This window comes from Acinonyx jubatus, chromosome D2 (genome assembly GCF_027475565.1).
Source record: "Acinonyx jubatus isolate Ajub_Pintada_27869175 chromosome D2, VMU_Ajub_asm_v1.0, whole genome shotgun sequence".
NCBI classification, from domain to species: domain Eukaryota; kingdom Metazoa; phylum Chordata; class Mammalia; order Carnivora; family Felidae; genus Acinonyx; species Acinonyx jubatus.
In genome coordinates, this window is record NC_069393.1 from 75,788,676 (window position 1) to 75,814,039 (window position 25,364).

At 47.5% G+C, this 25,364-nt stretch overlaps 1 protein-coding gene across 10 annotated transcripts in view; it reads right to left on the reverse strand.

Moving 5' to 3' along the window:
• Positions 1-25,364, reverse strand: part of FGFR2 (fibroblast growth factor receptor 2) — a 107,942-nt gene that overhangs the window by 48,691 nt on the left and 33,887 nt on the right. For all 10 annotated transcript variants that reach the window (XM_027063267.2, XM_053207798.1, XM_053207797.1 and 7 more), the window contains 2 exons: positions 19,305-19,474; positions 6,951-7,074 (listed from right to left, as the gene is read on the reverse strand). In XM_027063267.2, the coding sequence (XP_026919068.1) occupies positions 6,951-7,074; positions 19,305-19,474 (294 nt within the window). The remainder of the gene's footprint in view (positions 1-6,950; positions 7,075-19,304; positions 19,475-25,364) is intronic.

Below are 25,364 nucleotides of genomic sequence, written 5' to 3' on the forward strand. Positions count from 1 at the left end.
TGTTAAGTAACTCGATAAGCTGTTTTTTCCATTATTCTAATTCGGCACACACTGGCGGCACAGTTCGAGCTCATACTGGGCACCGTGACTGGCATCTGTGGACTTACGTCTTCGGGCTGGGACTCCTCGCTGACGCTGGGACAGCAGCAGCTTTCTCCCCACGCCCTGCCCTGCCCTACACTTCCCTCCGGGTACCGTCGAGAGATCCCTCTTCTCACAAAACTCTGTAAGACGGTAACTTGTCTGTAACGCTTCCACATCCTCTTTGCCCACACCATAGACCCAACGCCAAAGGTGAGGCAGGAGATCAAATATTAACCTTCTCCCCAGCCACCTCAGCTGGGACCCCTGCCAGAACCGAAAGCAATCCACAAGGCTTCCTTCCTCAACTATGGGGCAGAGGGCAACTGATGGCTTGCGAAGAGCATGGCGAAAACACTGACATCACCGCCCACGGTGCCTAGGACGAGCAACTTCTTCCCGGTAGTGGTGCAGCAGGAACGCACTTATTTGCTGGCCGGTTCGTTGGGAGTGAGGCAGCTGCCCGCCGACCAGCTTTTGCCCCCTGAAATCCCGGTTGTGAAGCGGTATAAACATCTGCTCCGTAGTAACCAAAAGCTCATTGAACAGTAGCTCAAAAGAAGTTTTGAAATCTCCGCCCTGGAGGAAAGGAGAGGGGAGGAGGGACCACTCCTTCAACCAGGGCTGCACGGAATACACCTGTCTCGGCCCAGAGATCCAAGAGGAGTGTGGACCACCTCACGATAGCGACTAAGAGTCAAATCCTATGGTCCAATTATTTAAAAGCACTGCTCCAGGGCGCCTGGGTGGTTCGGTCGGTGAAGCTTCTGACTCTTGAGCTCAGCTCAGGTCATGATCTCACAGTTTCTGGAGTCGAGCCCCACTCAACTCTGCGTTGACAGTGGGGAGCCTGCCTGGGATTCTCTCTCCTTTCTCTCTGCCCCTCCCCACTCGCGCTGTGCTCTCCCCCCCCCCCCAAAGTAAATAAACATAAAAAAAATTAAAAAAATAAAGCACTGCCCCCTACTACCTCATCCCCCTCCAGGGGGGCTAGGTTTCCACCCCCACTTTACAGACAATGGAACTGAGGCTCAGAGGCTCCTGGACTTCTGACGCCATAGAGCTACCGAAGCTGGAAACGAATGTGAACGTCTCCACCGTGTCATTCCCCGCCGAGGTGCGTCCAGCAAGGGCTGGAGCGTCATGAGGGCTGAGTGGCAATGGGCAGGAAGAAGAGAAGGAAATGCGGCAAAAGGACTGTGCTTCCTACTCAACCCTGCTGGGCTCCATGATTCTACATTAACGAAACAAGCCTACTTATAAGTACAGCGCTCGCTGTGACGTATTACCTAGCATGGCACCCCAGCCCCCTGTCAACAGGGGGCTTTCTATCCCCCTCCGGCGAGATTTCACAACTCTAGAGCTGGCACGCAGGACCAAAGTCAGGGTAGACACTGCGTCTTAAACCCAGAGCAAGAAAAGGAAAGAATCGGTTGGCGGCAAGATGAATACGGAAAATCAAATGAGGCCTGGCCAGGAAGCGTCTAGGTCAAGATGCTTCAAGTTCAGAACCCCCCGGGGCTCTGTGGGACTGAGGCTGGTGGACGCCAGGGAAACGCACACACGTGGCAACTCAGAAAGTGACAGCCCGGCGTTCAAGGCGCTAAAATCTCTGGGTGCGCTGTTTTGTGTGGTTAATGCCACCTAGGGTCACCCCTCATCAAACAGAGAAACAAAAGCTTTTGTCTAGGAGCCACGGTGTGGCAGAAAACACAGACAGAGTGTGGTCTTCTGTCAGGAACAAGTGAGCAGGAACGATCCTAATTTTGACAGTTTCGGTAATAACACCAACCAGTTAATCAACGAGGCCACCATTTCATTTACGTAGACGCTACTTTGTTCCCAACCTGAGAGAGATTCCACAGTTCATCCCAGACAAGTGTAAGGGTCCCCTGAGGGACTCGAACCTGCCTCGGTCGCCCTTCTTCTGCTCAGGGATCACACTGGAGGCTTTGTCTTCCCAGGACAGAGGCTGCCCCAAGCAGTAAACAATTTACGCAATTTCTCCTTCTCCCACTGGGGATGGGCCGCCAAAGGCTCAGAGTGCCAGGTGTCAGCCTCAGAGCCAGGCTTATCAGTCAGTGCCTGGAATAACAGACTCTTCATTCCTCCCGAGTACACACCGGAGGGGGGAGGTTAGCACTGGGACAGATTCCTTCGGCTTTCAGGCCCCGTCCCATCACGCCCAGAGCCCAGTTACAGCAGATTTATGTCACGGACTAGTCGACAGCAGCCTTCTGGTCTCCCGCTGAGCAAGTCAGGGCTGGTGAGGTGGCCTCAGTGACCCTCCACCCAGCCAGAGGGATGCTTGGCCGCTGACTGGCTCCCAACTGTCTACTGAGACACTATCTAGCGGTTATAGTGCTCTTGTCCTAGGGGAGGAGAAATCTCTGGAAAGTCAGATAGAGGGTAATCAGCAAATCCAGAGGCACTCACTGTTTCCAACCTCTACCCCCCAAATGCCCAATGCCAGGTGAAAAGCTCAAAACTTACGGTCTCTGGGATTGCAGAACTGGGACACCCAAAGGGAGAAAAAGTTCATAACTCAAAGCCAAAGGGAGTCTGAGGAAGGACGAGCAACTCACCCATTTAATACCTTCATCTCTCTCTCTCTCTCTCTCTCTCTCTCTCTCTCTCTCTCTCTCTGTTATTTTGCAACAGAGCTGAACGTGGGGTGGGGATAACAGCAGTACCTTTTCAGAGTCCTGCAGTGGTCCCTGCTGGTCCACACCACAGGACACCAAAAACAGAGACCTCCATGTGTGGTGCTTGGAGCATTAACCTAGGCTTTGAGGACACCGGATGGAGACCCCAGATCTAGGGTTCAGTTCTCGGCAAATAAATGCCTCACCGCCCCCCCCCCACTCCCCAATTTGATGTTCCTCAACTGTAAGAGGGCTGACAGGTGAAGGCAGAGGCCAGCTTGAAGAACCCGGGGTTCTCAAACACCACGATCTTCCTCTGCATCCTGATCAGTCCTGGGACAGCCCTGACGACCATGTTAACCAAAGGTGTAACCCAGCAGGGGCCCCACCTGTTGGTCCCAGCACGGCATTCGGTTTATTTACCAGAAGGTCTGATGGGGTCTAATTAAACCTATTAAAAATGCCCTTTTTTTAAAGTTAACTTTGAAAGACAGAGAGGGAAGTGCAGAGAGAGGGGGAACAGAGACTCCCAAGCAGGCTCTGCCCTGACAGCAGAGAGCCGGATGCGGGGCTCGAACTCATGGGCTGCGAGATCACGGCCTGAGCTGAAGTCAGACACTCAACTGACTGAGCCACCAGATGCCCCCAAAATGCCCTCTAACCCTCCAAAGAGTCCCGGTTTGAGGGGAGAAAACCAGCATTTGTTGTTGGCCCCAGGATGCCAATTCGGTGTTTTCATCTGTTAACCCAACTGATGCCTCATAACCACTGTCGTGGGTTGAACTATGCCCCACCCCCACCCCTCCAAAAAGAGGAGTCCGTGTCCTAACCCCTGGAGCCTGTGACTCTGACCCTACTTGGAAACAAGGTCCTTGTAATTAACTGAGGGATCTTGAGATGACACTACCCAGTTCCGAGGGCAAGGCCTGAAATCCAGTGACAGGTGACACCTGTGAGCCACAGAGAGGAAGGCCACCGGAAGGCAGAGGCAGACGCCGGAATGACAAGTCACAAGCGGAGAGCTGCTGACGGCCACCAGAAGGCCACCAGAAGCTGGAGAGAGGCGTGAAACAGATCCCCCCCCCCACCGCCCCCCCTGCACAGTCTCCAGAAGGACCCAACCCCGCTGAAACCAAAGGTTCAGGATGAGTCCGAGGCCACAGCTTCCTGGGGACAGAGGCCCCGCCAGAATCCAGGACTGCGGCGTCCTCGGAGGCGCGATGGCCAAGACCCGCCGGCTCTCTGAGGAGGGCCTGTTTTACTATCGGCACAATTACCCAGAAGCGGTGCTTCACGCTAATTTTCCCCTGCAAGTAAATGGCTGAAAAATAATGGTGTCAATTTTAGTGAGGATCAAGCAAGGCTCCCAAAAGAGCGCCCATAAACGAGAGCCCTTCCCTCACACACGACAATGGCTGGCCACTTCGTGCCCGAGACACAAGAATGTCACTTAAATTACACGGCTTTTACGTGGAAGTCCTTATGGGGAATGCCGTTCCAAGGAAGGATTTCAATAAAAAGATCTCACCCATTTTGATGCTTCGTAATATCTGAACCGCAACCCTATGTAGCATAGCAACAAAAGTAAACCCTCGGAGGATGTGAACGAGAACAGGACTTGACTTTCGCTGGGAAAGAGGCTCCAGTTTTTCCAGGAGACGCGGACGTGGCCGAGAAGCGGTGATCACGGAGTGGAATCCTGCACTTGGGCCGAGGGGCCACCAGAAACTCGTTGTTCGGGCCTGAATTCCCTTTTGTCGCCACTCGTGGAGACGTTCAGAACGACCGCCTGCCAACCCTGTAAGTCTACATGAGACTCTCGAGCTGACTCACTTCTTATTTTATGAGTGCTTCTCAAAGCAATTACTGGGGTTTTGAGCAAAGATGAGAGTATTTCACACCTCCGTCTTTCCTGAAAATGTCTTATACTCCACTGACTTTTGGCTTCTATTTATAAAGAAGGTTCAAGGCTTGGAAAATTATTAGGGGTTGAGCTTTAATGGATATTCCCAACCAGCATTGTGTCATTATTGGCCCACGTTTGGCTGGGCAATCTCCCAAATTTGTGACATAATCGGGCCTTTCTCTGCATTCATTACTCCATACGCTCTATGCTCCTCTCTACATCACACCACTGAATCATACGCTCTTTTCAACAAGACTGACCTGCCAGGGGATTAACATTAGACAGCACAATTCCATTATTCAGCAGCCCAGTTCAAATCCAACCCTAAAACTGTAAGAGAGATTTCAGGGCTTCACAGAGATGAGCTGCCAGAAAGCTCAAAGGAGAGGTGGGGGGGGGGAGGGGGCTTTTGAATGTTTTACATAACAACTCAACCTAAAACCTGCTAGGAGCCAGAGCCCGTGGCTGGGGTGGCCAAGCTGACGGTGGGGAGGGGGAGGGGGGGGGATTCCTGGAATGGTCCCCGACCAATCCCAATGAACAGTCTGTAGGCCTACACAGCCATGAGCCCTGCGGATTGCTACAGCACAATTATTTTATTCGCACAATAAACTGCTTGTTTCAAAATTAGGCATTGAGAACTTTTAGCCCCCGAACCTTCTTTCCTTAAATAGAAACACTTTCGTGTCGAATTCAGGAGATGTGAGGCCCGATGTGAATTCCACGTTGTGTGCTTAACCAACAGATTTACGGCACATCGATGCCAAAATAAATGTTCACCATGTTCGTCCCATATTTGAGCGTTACTTCTTTGTGTTTGATTTGTAAAATATCTGTACGTAGTAACTCCCACTAAGAAAGCTTCCACGAGTCTCTGTGTGAGAAAAGAGGGTTCTGGAGCTCAGTCTTTTATGAATGCCCACAGGAGCAACATTATGTGAAAGCAACCAAATTTCACAGTAAGGCTTCTGAAGGACAAGAACTTTTTTCACTGAATCCTTACGTACACATGGAAATAAAGACGATCTCATGCTTTCCTAGGGGGAGTTCCTTCTGGATTTAATTTAACTTGATAGAAAATCTAAATGGCTTCTGTTTCATTTTCAGTTAACCTAAAACTTCCATTAGCCAAAATCTATGAAATGTGGTTAGTCAAGCTTTTGGAAGGTTTCTTAATGGTTCTTTGGGCAATTCAGGTATCTGTGGGGCCTCTCTTCAAAGAGTTTATAGTTTACTGAAGGAGAAGAAATACCCACATATGAAATAATACTAGGGACACATGCCTAGAAAATGATGGAGGAAAGCCTTCGTTCATAGACACGGTGGCGGGGCAGGAGTCTGTGGAGAAACAAAGGGTCACATTAAGGCAAAAATCAATCAAGGTGAGCTTGGACTTGAGGCCTTGGGAGCTGGCAATCTGCAAGTGGAGAAGGCGAACTGGTTAGCTGACCCCCCAGCCAGGTCAGGTGGTGATGCCGTGAGTCAGGGTGGAGGACAAGGCAGAGCAAAAGATGGGTCGTGCCAAAGAAGGGATCTTAGCCCACCATCCCTGCAACAAGGAGACACATCCTAGGTATCTCCAGTCCTCCAACAAGACAGAGAAACACCCTTCCTTTATCAGTTACAACAAAACCCATCATAAAGGGCAAGATAGGAAGACATCTGAATTCCTGGACAACAGCCTATCGATCTTAAGACATCTAATTAAAGTAGCCTACCTATCTGAGCACTTAGATAAAAAGGAATTTACAAGCCCGTATACACAGTTCCCTTTCCACGGGAGCTGAACCCACAGTAGAGCACTGAATGACCTTCTTCTGATGGAAGTAAAGGGCCCCTGGACACTATCCTTCCTCCAGCCAGCTAGAAGTTCAGTCATCACAATACCTTTTCCTTTACTCTTTAGCCAGCATTGCCCAATTGCCCTTCGTTGGATAATGCTGCCTCCCTTTGAAAAACCAAGTTCTCCTAGCGCGTATCTGTACCCTTTCCCTGAACACACGAACGTTCTTAAGAGTAATGCCGGCTTTCAGAGTGTCAACACATTTCACACCACGTCCATTTCACCCAAAATGGTGCCAGGGAACCAAGAGGATCACACAAAATACGTAAAACATGGCTAATCGGGAAACAGGAACATCGTCAAATGATGGAAGAATCCTTCTCAAACAACAGCTTACATTCAGAAAGAAGGAAAACGAACCAACGGTTTCTCTCCTTAAACGATGGGGAGAAACCAGACTCACTTTCACGGGGTTAAATGAGTCACGCTGTAGCAGGCGGGCGTAGAGCTGTCCCTCAGGGAGAAGCAAACTCACCAACAACATCAAGGTGGTACGTGTGATTGATAGAGCCATACTCGTTCTCCACCACACAGGTATAATTGCCTTTGTCAGATGGGACCACGCTCTCCATAATAAGACTCCAGTGCTGGTTCCGTACCTGAGAAGATCAAAGGAAAGGTGGTTATTTAGCAATCTTAGCATAAATTACCAGGTACTCTGCCATCTTGATTTAAAAAGAAGTTGGAGGAGACAAGGAAGGTAGAGAAGAATCACCTGAATTGTCAATTTCCCTCGTACTAAGCACACAGAATGGAGCCAAACGAAAACAATCATTATCGTCATGGTGAATGTCGAGCAAGGGGGATACTGACATGTTCAGATATGCAAGTGTATGGAGCGAGGCTGTCAATGAAGGATGGGTTCCTCCAGGAGCTGCCAAATGGCCAGACCATTGGCCTGCAAAGGTATCAGTGCCCCAGAGCAGGGGAGCCTCAGGCCCCACAGCGCCAAGGAACCATTTAGAGCCAGCACCAATGAGCACCTGCTGTATGCCAGGATTACTGTGCATATTCTGTTCGGCCTCAGCTAATGTGAATTCTCCCAAGGAGCCCACAAGCTAGGTACTGTACTGCTCCTGGAGCCTTCCAGTCTGAAAACCTGCCATTTCTTCCCCCATCACCCCCAGATGCTGTCTGGAAGTCTCAAGAAGTTTCACCTGGGAACACAGGCCTGCCCCTCCCATCTCTGGCAATGCCTAAATAGATGCTACATGTTCCCGAGAGATATACTCAGAATGCCAAATATGGGAGCAATGAATCCTTAGGAAACCTAAGTTGTATATCCGTCTGCTTACAAACTCCTTGAGACTTTTCAGAGAGATAAGCGGCACGTGTGAAAATAAGTTATTGTGATTCCCACCCACCGTTCTGTCAACATGCGAACAGACTAGACTCCAACATTCGCACCTGGCTTTTAAAATATTTTAATAGACTCAAACTTTCAAGCAAGCGTGACTTTTCCTTACAAAGAGCCAAAATGCAGATTTCACCTTGCAGGTTTAAGGCTTTAAGGTTTTCCCCCAAATCCAAATCATGTTTTAAAGGCATTTTGGACGAGGCACTCTAGAGAAACGGAGAAGGGGGAAAGAGAAAAAAAAAAAAAAAGCCAGGGCCCTCGTGGTCTTAACTATGATTTCAGGAATTCCAACTGACCTTCTGCATGATTCCCTGAGCGCTGCAAGTGTTTTCTGCCTTAATCACATAAAAACTGCTAATACCAGCCGAGCCTCTGCAAGCACATGAGTGAGTCAAGGAACTAGAGAATAAAGATCATCTCATGAATGCTCCATTACAAAAACGGGAGGGCAGAGCAGCTGTCCGCTTTGAAAAGCGGCGCCAACAGAGGTAAGGGGTTATCAGAGCCTGTTACGACTCGAGGCGTGTCATGTCAGATGTTCAGCTCTGTGCAGGCAGGCCAGCACCGCAAGAGCAGCCACCGATGCAGAGGTCACACACGAGACCACTGCTCATCACGGACGGTCTTATGCAGGATCACGGGGGTGAGGGCTGGACTCCTCTCCTCACCAAGCACAAGCGCTGAAGAGTGAGCTCTGGGCAGACGGTCCCTTTGCTCCAGCCGCGGCAGCCCACCAGCTCCCCCCTGTATCACCATCAAGACTGTCCCGGTCTTAATGTCGTGGAGCTGGCGGGGGGACGTTCATTCTCGCTGTCACAGGTGAAAAGTCTGGCGGTAAGAGGACGCTGCGGGCATCAGACCCCACAACGGAGAGAAATCTGTACTCTGCTTGGGAGAAGCCCCGCTTCCTGCTCCTGGCTGGGCCACGCACTTGTAGGAGAGCCAAACAAGAGGCCAGGGTCCTGCGAAGGAGGGGTAAGCACCTTAGGTGCACAGCCTATACAAGGAATGTTGTGAAGGAGCGGAGGCGGTTGCTAAATGTCCCAGGGCAGTGAGACTTCTCTACCCAAATCTCCCCGCCCCCTCCGGGTGCTACCCTGGAGCTGGGTGCTAACAAACTCCTTGATTCAACTTGAGGCAGGTGGGCCCATGCAGAGACCCGCCCTCCCCCCAAGCGTGCAGGGGTTATCAGAAGCGGGACTTTCCTGGACTCTGAAAGAGCTAATCACACAGAGGGTAACTTAGGGATGAAGCCAGAGGCCCTAACGTCACCAAGCCACGTAATCCAGCATTTAGCCCTGCTGTAAATATTCAGTTCTTTGAGCCCCCACTCAAATGTCATGCCCATAAGCCCTTAATCACGACTAGTGCCTGTCTCTGGACCCCATCCAAACTGTCAATGTCTTTCTCGCGCCTGGATCCAGATTTGGCACGGGGCGCAGTCCAAATGGGGCTGAACGTGAACTGCACGGGGAGGGCATCATCTGCTTCTGCCCAAGACATTAAATCTTGGCATACGCAGCTCAGCATACCGCTGCCGTTGGTAACCCTAGGGCAGCTCCAGTCTCTCGTTGGGGCCACGGCATTCCACGGGAGAGCCTCCTTCAAGAGCGTGTGCTCCCTGAATATTTACTTCCTGGAGATGCACTACAATTATTAATAAGTTACCATTTATCGAATGCTTTCACAATGGGAAACACAGTTACCAAACAAGGGGTTTCTGCCCCTTTGGAGACCTTGGTACTCAATCAATATCGCCCCATGCAGTGCTGTTAATATTTGCTTTCTTACACCATTGCCCTAGTATTTGATTCCTGGACATACGACCAATCCCAAATGTTATGAGCTGTGGCATTTTCCAAAGGGACGCCCTTAGAAGCTGCCAACGGTGGGAAGGCTTGACGCTTTTGCAGGGGATATCCTACCATTAATTAGTGGTCGCTTAATGACAAGCCGAGAGAGTACAGACAGCAGCAACTCTATCAAGATGAGGAAACAAAGGCACAAAGACTTCTTGTGTCCCTTTTCTGAACACTCCGTTTCCAAACCACGATTCAGTGTAAACCTACAGACACTACCCTTCCAACAAAAATGTAAGACGTCCTTTTCAGTGTGGTTTTTTGTTGTTGTTGTGTGTTTTTCTTTTTTAATTCCTCATCTTTTTAAGTGCTACAACTCCTCCGCCAGTTAGGTCAGAGTCCCATCTTTGCACTCGCCGAAGAGAGAATGTAAATACCCAATAAACATATGAAAAGATGCTTAACCTCATTAACAATCAGGGAAATGCAAATTAAAACAATAATGAGACGCGGTTATTCACCGGCTGATTAACAAAAATTAGGAAGATCCATGCCATTGAGTACTTAAGAGTGTAAGGAAAAAGAGACTCCAATTGAGAATAGGAACATAGGGTAGGAAAAAACCTTTCTGTAGAATAATTTCGCAGGGCCTGTTAAAATTAGCAACACATTTTTTTTTAACCCAGTTAATTCCACTTCTAGAAATCTAGGCTACACAGAGAACCAGGAGGATTACTTCAAGGCACATGAACAAGATGATTGCTTCGAGCACTGCTTGTGACAGCAAAACCGAATCCATCAGGAAGAGAGCCATTAACAACACACAGCTCATCCTACAGGACTTAATTCATTCCAACAAAATAGCACACAGTCATTAAAAAGGAGGAGGTATTCTTAAGTTCAGACCTGGTAAGGTGTTATTTGTAGTTACCGATAAATGAGGGGCGCCTGGGTGGCTCAGTTGGTTAAGCGTCCGACTTGGGCTCAGGTCATGTTCTCACGTGGCTTGTGAAGTTCAAGCCCCGAGTCAGGCTCTATGCTGACCGCTCAGAGCCTGAAGCCTGCTTCGGATTCTGTGTCTCCATTTCTCTCTGCCCCTCCCCCACATGTGCTCTGTCCCCCTCTCTCTCCTCTCTCTCTCTCAAAAACACATAAGCATTAAAAACAATTTTTTTAAATAGTTATTGATAAATGAAAAAAAAGGAGGTTGGATAAAAATGTGCATTCAGGATGCCACTGTATAAACACACACACACACACACACACACACACACACCCCACACAGATGCCTATAGCCCTGAATCTATAAGCCTGACTGTATAGTCAGAAGGAAAGCTAAAGTCGGAAAGGAAATGTACTAAATTATCAGCAGTACATTTTATATAATTTCGTGGTGTGATTGTGCATGTTGTTTGCTTGTTTCCTATTTTCACCCTTTCAAATTCAAACAGGAATCGCACACATTTGACCAAAAAGTCAAATAAAACCTCTCCGCCGGCGTCCCCTGCTGCAGGACCACCGCATTTGGAATTTGCTGGCAGCCTGAGCGCGAGAGCTGGGGGCACAGAGATGTCCTGCACCCAATGACACCCGTGCCATCCTTCCTTCTCACCCCTGCCTGTGGCCAAACCCCTGTAGAAAATTCACCATTAGTTTTCATCTGCCAATGAACAGAATTAGAGAGCGTGAGGCTTCAAGACGATGTTCGCTGAAGGCTTTTAAAAAACAACATTGCAATACTGAAACAAAGCAGACTGAAGGTCATGGCCTCAACTCTTTCCCTCCTAACACAAAAAGTGGATTCCACGAACATTCCACACCGTGGTCACAAAGACAACGAAGAGGTGGGCCAGACGGGTTTTTTCAGAATTCCTCTGCTACCTAAATCTCCCGAGGTGCATGTTAAACACCCAGCTACCTTCAGGAGACAACTGGGAATGTAGATTTAGTTTGTATGATACCAAAACACCTAAGTGAAAGGTGAAGCCAGGTCAAAGACCCAGGCTGTCACCTGGATGTTTGGTTTCCACAGTGAAACCAAAAAAAAAAAAAAAAAAACTGGACATTTCCAAATACCTAGGTGTTCAATAACAAGCAGAATAAACATCCAGAAGCTAGATAGAAAGTTTTGCTCCGTGCCAAGTCAAAGAATACTGTGTCCGTGTGACGGCAAATACTCCCAACACTTCCTTCCACCGGTATCAGGGTGCAATTTATGGAGAAAGGCAGCAATCCCTTGGACCGCTGGCCTTCATAAAGGCAGCCCATGACCTACAGCTCAACATCAACCAGGTGGCATTATGATGCATGAAGTCTTGCTGTCCCAGGCCAGACCCCCATCTTCGACAGGCTCCTGGGATCTCGAAACCACGTCCCTGGAGGTGTGCACAAACTGAGTACATGTGTCAAGGGCTGTGGCACTCCCTGGTGCTTATCACCAGGCAGATGTGGAGGCAAAAGCCCGATTAATGCTTAAGTTGCCCAAGTCTGCTTCTCAGGAGGTGTCCAGAGAGCAGGGCGAGGCGAGCTCTGATCCTCTAGGACACAGCTGCAGAAACTCTTCCCCCCAGCTCACTACACAAAGCATGGATCTCCCAGAGAAGTGGGAAGAGAATTATACAAGGCAAGAAAAGCGAGTGGGAGTGGGAGGGCGGGCCGAGACTGCCAGCAGGGCACTTGCTGCCTTTTGAAATAAACTCTTTAAAAATCTCACGACCTTCCTCAAAAAAGCTCAATGAAGAATCACCAGATGACCCAGCATAGCATTGCTACGTAGATACCAAACGAACTGAAAGCAAGGACTCGAACAGGTACGTGCACAGCCACGTTCACACAGCTACACCAACCGCAAGAGTCAAGAGGTGGAAACGTCCCCAGTGCCTGTCAACAGATGAACGGATAAACAAACTGGGGTCTCATCCATATAATGGAGTATTATCCAGCCGTGAAAAAGGAGTCGAGGTCTGATTGTTGCTACCACACACAGAAGGACAGATACACACAACAGACAGAAGGACAAATAGCCTATGATTCCACTTACCTGCATTACCTGCAACAGGCAAATGCAGACAGAAAGATTAGAGAAATAGAGAACTGCCTCTTAACGGATACAGAGTTTCTGTTTAGGGTGATGAAAAATACATAACAAGTTTCACGTTACGTGTATTTCAGCACAATTTGTAAAAATCCCATACAGGTCAGGGAAGTGGGAACAGCAGCATCAGATGCCCGGCCTTGCTCTCAACAGAACACCTTTGGGCCAACGGATCCTCACATGTCCCTGGGATGCCAGCACTGTTTCCAGATTTCTAATTTACCACCAGTGTTCCTTACAAAAACATGGAACCACATCTGAAGAAAGTTAAGCCAGAGCATCAACTGTGGAAGAAAACCACTTGGGTCCAAATGTCAGCCCTGCCACTGAGGAGTCACATGGCCAGCCTCATCTGGAAAAGGGGTAAAACAAAAGCGCTCCCCGGTTTGGGCTGCGCAGGGGACCCAGCGCCATGGCAGACAGTGGGGGGCACTTTGCACGGTCAGGACACATGGGAGCGGTCAGCGCATGCTGGCTGATGGCAACATACACCTGCTTCCTCATCACAGACTGCCTGCTCTGGGATTAAAGCTGAACTGTCTTGGCTGAGAAAGAGCTCAACAAAGTGTAAATATATTAATAAGGGCAAGGGTAGTGATTTTTCCAAATAAACAGATTTTGGGATTAAGCATACCATTTAAGCAAAGGTCTCTAATGTGACTTCTAAGTAACCCAGAAAACGTAAATCTAATTAACCTACCCATCAAAACCATCAGGTTTTCATTGTGATTATAAGAAAAGAGGTTTTCCCCTGTCTTTTCTTGGATCTGAAATAGACTAGGAAATGGACAGTCCAAACTGTGTCATGCTTCACTCTGCTCAGGGGCTCCATGGGAGTTCCAACCTCCAGATGCCTGAAGCCAATGCTCGTGTGCCAGTTTCACGGCCAGGTTGAGGGAGGGCTTTGTCCTGTGATCTCTCTTGGTTCTTATAGTTACTAGGTGGCATGAAATGCAATTTTTAAGAATACTCTTCCCCTCTATGTTTCAGTCATTACCTGGGCACGACTTGGGAACTGAGGTGGTCTATTAATTACCCCGGTGCTGTGGCTTTTCTGCATTAAATTGTAATTATTGTTCAGAGCCCTATGAAATATCTAGCCTTAAAGGTAACCTCTTTCTTAAAAAAAAAATTCTGTGCTATTGTTGATGATAAAAAATGGTTGATGGTTATGCTACTAAATCACAGTTGGGAGGGGGTTAGACGTTCAAGATCATCTGTCCAAACTTGTCATTTTAAGGACAGGTGGCCTTAAACACCAAGAGCTTAAACAACTTGCCCACCGTCAAGACTGATGAAAAAGCCCGGGCATAAGCACAATTAGGGAGATACAGTTATGCTTCAAATCGACCTCTACCACCATAAATAATAACATCCAACCAGCCTTTGCCCACATACTAAGAAAAACAATATGACTCTTAATCACCTAAGGAAGGCTCAGCATGAGTTCTTTGGTAAACAAGACTGAGCCATACCAAAGAGCTCTACTGGTCATTTTAATTAAAATGAGCTTCCTGTCCCATTTCATAATTCTCTTTGATTTTGTTTTGGCTTTTTGTGTTCCCTTCTCCCTTCACTGGCCACATAGGCAGACCACTTCAGAACAAGCTGGAACGCCATGGGTGAGGGCCAAGGTGCCGGATCCATAAACAGGTAGAAAGAACTCGACAGGCAGTTGAGCTAGACAGAGTCACCATGGTTTATAGAAGGAGATTTATGAAGAAAAAAAAAAAATCACAGAAATAACACACATTTGTTTGCGGAAACTTTCAGGTCTTGCCTTCTGGAAAAATACATCTTGGAAAACTTGACGCTTTGCTTCTTCGTTAACTAAAGTGGCAAAGGGATAGGAGTCAGAGGAGAAGGGTGTTTGGACATGGGGCTGTCCATGTGTCAGTAAGGTCTCTGCTTTAGGGGGAGTGCATTGTATGCACGGGTTCCCTCGGGGCGAACGCTGGAGAAGCAGAATTCCTTAAAAGTGTCTGTAGACAGTGTTTGCAAACCTGGCGGGAACCCCGTGCTCCTGCCTCTACCCTGTTCGAGCCCTGAAGACGCCAGCACCAGCCGGAGAGCTTAGACCGATGGGAGTTGGGGCATGCCGGCCTCTGCGACCACCAAGGACTTCGTGACCTGGGGACCTGGATTGAGTCCATGGAATTTCTGAGAGAACCAGTATCCCCCAAATCAACGTCCAGTGCCACAACTGTTGCGAAAACTCCTTACTAAATCCAGATTGACCATCTTTGCGTTTGATGGGGTGATCCCCCCACCAACCCCCCCACCAACCCCCCACAGCCCAGGGCGCTCAGGCATTGCCATGGACTCTTCTCCAGAGAAAGTCCAGCGGGGCCAGAAATGTGCCCGCATCACCTCCGGCCAGCACACCATGTTCCAAAGGTACAGTTCTCTCCCCTCCTTGCCTTTTTTTTTTTAATAGCAAAATATAAGTTTTTTAAGATTTTATTTCTTAAGTCATCTCTACACTCAGTGTGGGGCTCGAACCCACAATACCAAGACCGAGAGTTGCACGCTCTGCCGACTGAGCCAGCCAGGCGTCCCTAGAGCAAAATATACTTTAGATTTTTGTTCCCATGCGCTCAAATTCCCATTCTTTCGCTCCAGAAACGGCTCAAACATGAAACAACAAAAAAACTCTTGGTCATCTGTGCCTCCATGGGAACAGGTTAAAGGTATTCTGCTAAAGGTTCCCCACGTTGTTTTTAGGGTGCAGGTGCTCTCCAGTTAGTAGAATGTTGTCCTCAATAATTAAAACTGAACTACACCTGTTAAAAATCAAGCAGCATTTCCTCATCAGGCACCCTTAGCCTTCTGGCACATTTATAATCACTAATTCAGATTCGCAAAAACCTCCTTACCCAGAATAATGATGTTGGGCCTATTTATTTTGAGACCAGGAGTTTCTGGAGGCTCATTAATTCTTTTAACTTCTTTCCACGGCTGTCGTAAGTGAGGAAATTAGTTAACCACCAGGATTTTGACCACCAGCCTTATACTTTAGTCGTACTGAAATGTATCACTGGAACTGCATCAATTATGTTTTTGGAGAGCATTTGGTGGTTAGAATGATCCCCAGGGGCCACGAGTGTGGCGGTTTTAACTCTTTCTTTCCAAGCAGCATCACCCAATGAAATCTTTGTCAATTCGTCCTTTACAAAGAAAGCAAGCCGACCTTCCAATCTCCTTGTGCCTGGTGTGAGGGCTGACCTAAGGGTGAAGAGAAAAACCACCCTCCTGCCTACTAGTCCCACCAACAAGCAGGAATCACAGAAGCTCAGCGAGGTGCGTCTGCTTCCAGAACTTCAGAGGCACCCACCTCCCAGCAGGTGTATCTCACATCTGTTTCACACACAAACTGCCCCACACATGCTAGGAATCTATTCATAGGCTTTTCCCTATTATCCTCTGGGACTGAGCATCTAGTTCCTTTTTTTTTTTTTAAATGTTTGTTTATATTTGAGAGAGAGAGAGAGAGAGTGTGCGTGAGCAGGGGAGGAGCAGAGTCAGACGGGGCGCCGTAGGATCCAAAGCAGGCTCTGCACCGAGAGCCGAGAACCCGATGCGGGGCTCACGATCATGACCCAAGCCACAGTTGGACACTCAACCAACTGAGCCGCCCAGGCTTCCAGCTATGTCTAAATGTTAAAAGTCACAAATTTTTGAAGAAGACAATCCTTTAAAGGTGAGAATTGTGTATGGTATTTCAGAAGAGGCCCCCAGAGCACTTTGTGGGGAGAGGAGGTCCACTTAACCACAGCAGTGACGGGTCAGGACTCAAGTACCCTCTCAAGTGACACTGGTGTGTTAGACACAGGTATACAGCAGGAAGTCCTGACTTTTCCTGGTATCTCACTCCTGCCACCAGGAAGTCCTCTTCTACCTGGTTCTTAACAAGCTGGGATGCAGGCTAGAGCATCCTCTGATTTATCCCCCTTGCAGGTTTCCAAGATGGCTCCCAGTGATTCCCCAGGTCTCCTGATATTCATGCCCTTGGGGATTTAATCTCCTCCCCTAATGATTTACTTAATAACAGAAAACAGCCAAAGTGGTAGGATGTCACTTCCATGATTAGGTTACAAAAGGCTGTGACTTCTATCTTCTTCACATGCTACCTCTTCCTTTCCGCTCTCCCTGAGGAAGAGCTGCCGTACTAAGAGGCCCATGGGGCGAGTGAGGAACTGAGGGCAGCCTCCAGCCCACAGCCAGCAAGGAACTGAGGCTTCTGGCCCAACAACCTGCAAAGAAGTGAATCCAAGAACCACGGGAATGAGTCTGGAAGCAGGTCCTTCCCCAGCTGACCCTACAAATCAGACTTCCAGACTCAAGCCTTAGTTGCAATCCTGTGAGAGGCCTTGAGGTGAAAGGCCCGGCTAAGCCACACCTGGATTCCTGACCCACAGAAACCGTGAAATAATACATGCTGTGTAGAGGTGCCTGGGTGGCTCAGTCGGTTAAGCGTCCGACTTTGGCTCAGGTCATGACTCGTGGTTCATGAGTCCAAGCCCTGTGTTGGCTCTGTACTGGTGGCTCGGAGCCTGGAGCCTGCTTCGGATTCTGTGTCTCTCTCCGCCTCCCCTCAAAAATAAATGTAACATTAAAAAAATTTTTTTTAATAAAAATGTTGTTTAAAGTCACTGGTCTTGGGATAATTTGTTACACGGTAATAGGTAACTAATGCACCCGTTCATGCTTTCCAAACACACCAAAGAATGTCACAGTAAGGTTCCCCAAGTCTTCCTCATATACTAAATTAAATTCCTCCAGGCCTCCCCTTCCAGACTAAATAACTTAGACATCCCATGTCTCTCTTCCTGAGACACCCTTCCTTCAAACTCAGCCCAGAATCTTTTCCTGACCTCCATTATCCCTAGCCTCCCAAAGAGCCCACATCATCTCCCCCTGCACATCCACACGACAACATGCTCTTCTGACTTCAGCCCATCCAGGCTGTGGCTTTCTCATCCACCTTCCCTGCCAGACGAGGAACCCCCGTGAGCTAGGGCCGTGCTCTGTCCAGCGCCTAGGACGGTGCCTGCCAAAGACTGTGCTCATCGGCGTCTGCTGAATGGACGAACAAAAGCCCGAATAGGCATCTACAGGCCTTTTCAGGGAGAGGGTGGTCAATTTCCACCTCCCCCTCCACTCCTCACCCCTGCCTGAGTGATGAGATTACTCATCACCACATTCTGTGATGGGCTCTCCAGGGCCGTGAAGACAGAGGATGGACAGATTGCCTCTCTCACCACGGAAGCATTCTCTCTTAATAAGTACTATTTCATACTCCAGCGTCTAAGCCAAGTCCACCCCCTATCCTACAATCCTGCCCAAACAGGGCAAGTACAAGTTTGCTTCTCCAATGCTGCTCCAGTTCTAGTGTTCCAGACAATAAAGCATATAGGAAACAGACTCTCAACTTCCCACCCTTCTGTTATTAAACTCTTCTCACAGGGGCGCCTGGGTGGCGCAGTCGGTTGAGCGTCCAACTTCAGCCAGGTCACGATCTCGCGGTCCGTGAGTTCGAGCCCCGCGTCAGGCTCTGGGCTGATGGCTCGGAGCCTGGAGCCTGTTTCCGATTCTGTGTCTCCCTCTCTCTCTGCCCCTCCCCCGTTCATGCTCTGTCTCTCTCTGTCCCAAAAATAAATAAAAAACGTTGAAAAAAAATTAAAAAAAAAAACAAACTCTTCTCACATAAAGAACAATGTAAGGGTGACTGGGTGGCTCAATCGGTTGAGTGTCCGACTCTTGATTTTGGCTCAGGTCATGATCTCACGGTTCATGAGATCGAGCCCTGCGTTGGGCTTTGTGCTGACAGCTCGGAGCCTGCTTGGGATGGTCACTCTCCCTCTCTGCCCCTCTTCCCCACTCATGCTCTCTCTCAAGATAAACATTAAAAAAAAAAATGGGGCGCCTGGGTGGCTCAGTCGGTTGAGCTTCCGACTTTGGCTCAGGTCATGATCTCACGGTCTGTGAGTTTGAGCCTCACAGCGGGCTCTGTGCTGACAGCTCTGAGCCTGGAGCCTGCTTCCGATTCTGTGTCCCCCTCTCTCTCTGACCCTCCCCTGTTCATGCTCTGTCTCTCTCTGTCTCAAAAATAAATAAACATTAAAAAAAAAGAACAATAGAAATGGGAATTATGCTTTGAAAGCACACGTGAGCCCAGGGACGCCTGGACGGCTCAGTCTTAAGGTTAAGTGTCCGACTTCAGTTCAGGTCATGATCTTGAGGTTCGTGGTTTTGAGCCCCGCGTCGGGCTCTGTGCGGACAGCTCAGAGCCTGGAGCCTGTTTCAGATTCTGTGTCTCCCTCTCTTTCTGCTCCTCCCCTGCTTGCGCTCTCTCTCTCTCTCAAAGATAAATAAACATTAAAAGATAGATAAATAAAGTAACCTGTAAGCCCAGGAAAACTTTTTCAAATGTCAAGTGCGGAAATGACTGATTATGATAATTACTGATTTTTCATTTTTTTTTTTAAATATCCCTTCTGAAGGTTCCTACCTTTCAACTACTTAAAAATGGATTAACAAAAATGTAAGAAACAGAGCATTTTGGAAACCTGATTTTACCTTATAGCCTCCAATGCGATGTTCCTGCTTAAATTCCCTTCCGTTTTTCAGCCACCTCATTGTTGGTGTTGGATTCCCCCCAGCTGGACAGCGAAACTTGACTGTGTTGGCTGCAGGGACCGCGTGCAGTCGCTTTTCCATCTTTTCTGTGTTCGTCCAGTATGGCGCTCCTGTTGTGGAAAACAATGTTATAACGTATGGAAAGGGAGAGCTTCATTTCCATGACACGGAAGAGAATTTTACTTTGTAGGTGGACGATCTGACATTTTCAAAATCTCTGGGTAATATGTCCATGAGGAGAAAACTGTTCTGAAGTCTAGCAGATGGCCTAGCAGAAGGTCCCTGGAGATGAACTTCTTGTTAGTTTCTCTTTCTTAATGGGGGGGAAAAAGTGTTTGAGGTACCTTCTCTCCCTTGTTCTTAGTGCCAGGATATAAATTCATGTTGAATCATGCTTTTAAATGCTACTTTATATAGACAGCGACAACGCATACAGCCGCAGCAGCTGAGTCCTCCAGAATAGATCCTTTTAGATCACCGTACCTAGCAAACGATCGCATACACACACAAGCAAGTTGTGCTCGAAGCCACGTCAACTTACCCACCGAAGCTTTAAAGGCTCAGCAAGGAGATAACTTACCATCCTAATAGGGTAAATTTTTCAGGGACGCAGCATTAACTTCACAGCACTTTATGTGACAAATCAAAAAGCCCTCGCACTATGTTTTAATTTTTGTTTTTATTTTTTTATTAAAAATTTTTATTTATTTTTATATTTGAGAGAGAGAGAGAGAGAGAGAGAGAGAGAGAGAGAGAGAGCGCGCGCACACAGGGGAGGGGCAGAGAGAGAAGGAGACACAGATTCGAAGGAGGCTCCAGGCCCCAAGCTGTCCGCACAGAGCCCGATGCGGTGCTCGAACTCACGAGCGGTGAGATCGTGACCTGAGTTGAAGTCGGACGCTCAACCGACTGAGCCACCCAGGCGCCCCTGTTGTTTTAATTTTTTAAATGGAGGAAAGAGTTTTTGGTGGTTGTGAATGCCATAATTCTACTACCATGTCTGAGCAGAAAAAAACTTACTAGGAGGCTACGGATTATATGCTATGTAAAATTAAGCCCTCTGAATGGCCCTCAAAGTCATGGATACAAACAAGCGACCCTTTAAACTCAAAAGAAGACACAACTTTTTAAGTTGCCAAATGAGGGGCATTTGATCTAAATCAGAACCACAGCATCAATCCAGGATACCGCCATAATTCTTCATGCCGGCCAACAACAACAGCTACCGAGCACTGACTGAGTGCTTTGTGTTTACCAAACAGAGCTCTAAAAGCTCTTCCGTGTTTAACCTATTAATCCTGACACCAATCCAACGAGAGAGGCATTATCACGATCCCTGTTTAGAGATGAAGAAACTGAGGCACAGAAAAGCTACAAAGCTAGAGAGAGATACAGGCCGATTTGAGCCGAGGCAGTCTGATTCCAGAATCTTTGCCCCTACTGTCCATGGCTAGTTAAGAACCAGCTTCTCCAAGGGGTTGGAATCCATCCTTTTCAACCACTCTGATGTTGAAGACCAGAGTCCAGGATAGCCAGGCTGGCCCGAAGGCACACTGCCTTCTACGTCACTGCCCAAAAGTTCCACTGAAACCTTGTACAGCTATTTCACGTTTCACACGTAAGTTTCTGTCTTCGCAAACTGGTAGCCAAAATTCTCCCGAAGCATCCATCCGCGGGGCCTTGGACATTCTAGAACATCCTAGAACACTGAAATTCTACAAGACTGATTCCTAACTGTGTTTACTGCTGCTGAGGGTTAGGCTGAGAAGGAGCACACCCACTCCACAAACCAGAGGCAGAAGGGCCCAGGCAGGGGGTTGGTCTCTGACACAGATTTACAAGCCCCCTCCCTCTATTCTGTGGATGACACAGCTCGCTCCTAAGGGGTGACAACAAACCCCTTCACTTAGCCGGATTTTTGTGGCACAATTAGGAATTTGGGTAAACTACCTACCCCTGTTTGCCTCACCCTTGCTCTTGAAACCTGGCTATGAAGGGTGGAGCGCAGATTTCTTAACAAGGGCATGCTGTACCTTCTTTGTCCTTGTTTATCTAAGCGTCAAGGTGGTGGGATACAGACGGGAGTCTACACGATGTGCCAAGAAGATGGTGCAAGCAAGGCAAAGCTGAGGTGGTCAGTCCTGCATGCCAGGGAAAGAAAGGCCTGAGGGTTGGGGCGGGGGGGGGGGGGCGGGGAGGGAGAGCCAAGGGTGAAAGAACGGGGCTCCACTCTTTCCTCTGAAATCAGCTGTATTTGCAATGAGTAGACAATTTGGTAGCCATGTGGCTTTGGGTGTCAAATGCCCCTAAACACACCCAGTCTTCTGAGGGTTCACCAGGGAGTATCTGATTACCATTCATCACAAGACTCCCAGGGCCTGGCATACACTGGAACAATTTCAATAATCTTTCACTCTAAAAGCTTCTACTTAGAAAAATCCAGCCACAGCCACAGCCACTGAAAAGAAACCATTAAGAGCACAAAATAAATAATGAGCTTTGTTGCTACACAAAGACTTTTATAAATCTGACCTAAATGAAAAGCATACCTCATGCTGTCAGGTGTCCGTACTCATGTCATTTGTGTAAGTAAACACAATAGCCTATTCATACGAATTAGCTAAATATTAATGTAGTGACTCTTTCAGATAGCATCGATTACGGCTGAGCTGATCCTCTGGAATGTCTTTTCTTTTTTACAGAAAAGAAATCACCAGATACGTGCTTACATTCCATTAGGCATGATTTTTACGTTCCCTAAAATGTTAAAAAAAAAAAGGGGGGGGGGAGGATTCCTAGTTTAAGGAACTAGGAATGTTGCTCTGTTCCTCTCTCACTGGGCTAAGCTGTCAGGGAGACCGTAACCCACGCAGGGATCACCCCAAACCACATGAGTCTGTACGGTCATGGCCTGTGGCAACAGCACACTGGCAACCAGCACCTTCGTCTTGGCACCTAAGGGATGATTTAAGGACAAGGGTGGAAGAATTTTGCTGGAATTTCTGGCAGGAAGCCACTTACTTCCCTGGGGTAAAATTTCAATCGTCAAAACTGCACCTATAAAACCTGCTCGTGTGAAATAGACACACAGCCATGAGGCAGGGTTATGGGCACCATACTGGTCACCTGAAGTCACTGGTATCCCAGGTGGGCGGAGCACCGTAAAATCTTATCAACAAAGCAGAAACAGATGGCCTATGTGGCTATCACTGGAAACCCACATTTGCAACTTTCCCTTTTCCTGAATACCTGTAAATAGTGACTCCACAGAAAGGCCATCGAGCCAAGTTTTCAAGGTCCTCTGTGTGGCAGCGATGGGCCACCCCAGTGCTCTGCCCAGTCTCACTCTGAGTGAGTGCTAACATCATACAGGACAACACCCTTCTGTGACTAGGCTTTTCTTTAAGATTTTGAGCTCATGAATTGTTTTAACGAGCATGACGCTAGAGGGGAGGGATTCTTTTGGTATTTTATCATGGCTTCTCCTGAAAGAAACTAGTTTTACGTGAAGACGGGAGAACCTGGAAGGTCTAGAAAAATAATGGTACTGTAGGACTAGCCCCGTTGCGCTTCCTTCATCGGTGGCCTCATGTCTTCTGCAAACTCTATTTGTTATCTCCTGCCATTTTTGCAGTCTGGACACATGGAAATGCCAGCCACCATCCCCGCCCCCCACCCCAAGAACGACAGTGCAGCTGGTGAGAGACCAGGACCAGGCTCTGAAGCAAGCTTTTCTACCTAAGGAGGCCTCTTTTCATACCATGGCTGGTGAACACGCAGAGGAGGAACTCACTTAACAAATTAACGATCTACAAAAGAGAACACATAGTAGGTGCTCAGTACAAATGTTTCCTCAACAACTTTATAAAAGAGGAAAACTATAAGCCAAGTCTCCATCATGTTGTTTCAAAGAAGGGTCTGAGTATCCACTTAATGTATCTTCCCTAGCATAATCTTAGGGAGGCAGGAGGAGTGAGTTTCAAGTCAATTAATAGAAAAGGAACTGTGGAAATCTTGGATGGCATAAAAAAAATGAAATAGACTAAATTGGAAGTAAACAAGGTGACCTTCGTGACAGGTTCGTCCCGTCTGCTAGGACATTCTCAGACCTTCTGATGTAACATGTAGCTAAAGAATGATGCTGAGTCATTAAACGGTAAGAACAGTAAAACCCAGCCAAATTTAAAAAATAAGAAAAATCCATCGTAACGGGGTACCTACTCATTATCATTTTCTATACTGAGACAGTTATTATATACCAGTGATGGGTCTAAGTAAGTAGAATTACACTTTTAATTCAGCAGTAGTCTCTTAAGATGTGCTGGTTAAAAAGAGATGTATAACCCCACAAAAACTTCCCTCAAAGTTCCTTCAACATGCCACCTCCATCCCACAGCACAGACTGATCAAATTCCTTCACTGGGCTTGTCATTTACATATGTTTCCATCACCAAGGTGTCCCCATACTGAAATTTATTCCATTCGATGTCTGCTGACCAGTAAGAGTAGAGCATCTGAAGGGGACAGTGTAAGTCATCTTTAGCCTATGGGGTAGGCACTCAAGTGTTTATTACATGGATGGATGGATGGATGGATGGATGGAAGAATGTACCAGATGAACAAGTGTTAAAAGCTTGAGCTATAAAATGAGGGAGGTGAACTGAGTGTTCTGATAAGGGCCCTCCCTATTCTAACATTCTGTCCAGGTATTCCAGGCAGATATTGATTGTGTCAACAAATGGTAGGATTAGAGGGTTTCTATGATAACATAATGAAAAAACATGGGCTGCCCCCACAGAAGCCCTTCCATGCCCCACTATGTATCTCAATACAGATGGCTAAGGTCTATAGTCTCCTCTCTTTCTGAAATCAAAAAGAGAACACAGCCCAACAGTTTAAAGGAAAAACACGGAATCCTATTACCACTGTACCAAAAGGCCTCGGTGACCATCTGGTCCAACGGCTGACGTGATCAATGTCATCCAGAAAGGTTAAGTGATCTGATCAAGGCTGCATGGCCAAGGCCAGGCTGAGGCTAGACCCAGGACTCCAGCTCCCTGGGCTGTGCTCTTTCAACCACTCCAGGCTGCCCTTTGAACTCTCCCATGGTAATTAAGTCAAAAGTTCAAGATTTATGTGAGCTGCGGACGCTAATGACTGCCAACTGTATTTTTATTGATGCAAAAATAAAAAAACAGAGCCTGTTTCAGCTCCTAGATTAAGTCTCACAAACTCCCTAAAGCCCCACTAAGGCCTCTGTCTTAAGTCTATAATTAGGGCCTTTAAAAATATCACTAATCAGGACATTTGAATGCTTTGACCCTGACTGGGTGGGGGTGGGAAGAGGTCTCTGAGCTCAACCATACAGTAGACTGAGGTTCGTGTTTTCAGTTTTGCATAAGCTAAGAGAAAACAAATCCAACAAAATATGGAGATGTGAGTGAATGTGTGATTATGGGGGCAGCGGGTTTTATTTGAGAATCTCATTAAAAACAACACCTTGCCGATCGGTTGAAGCACTGATAAGAAACCCATTAAAGCAAACAGACAAATGACCCACCTTTGAAATGCCTGAGTCCACTGGGCAACCAGTTGCCCCGTGGGAGCTCCTAGGATCTGCCTTCAAAAGAAAACTCTCCAGTTGTTGGTTATGCTGGTTGCCCACACGGGAGGCCAAGAAAGAGAGAATTCAATCCAACCTTCCAGATAGAACACCATCCCTGGCTTTTGCGAAAAAAAAAAACACCCAAACCAATTTAGGATGAGGTTTCCATTACAAAGAAATGTCCAAAAAAAAAAAAAAAAAAAAAAAAAAAAGTTCAGGAAGCCTGTGTGCTTTGGGTTTTTATTATTATTATTATTATTATTATTATTATTATTATTATTACTGTTACTATAACTTTCAATTCCTGGAAACTGCATAACCCAACTAAGAAACCAACACATTTACCAACATAGCTATAACCCCTACCAAGTAAAAGGCCCAATTAGACCAAAGGT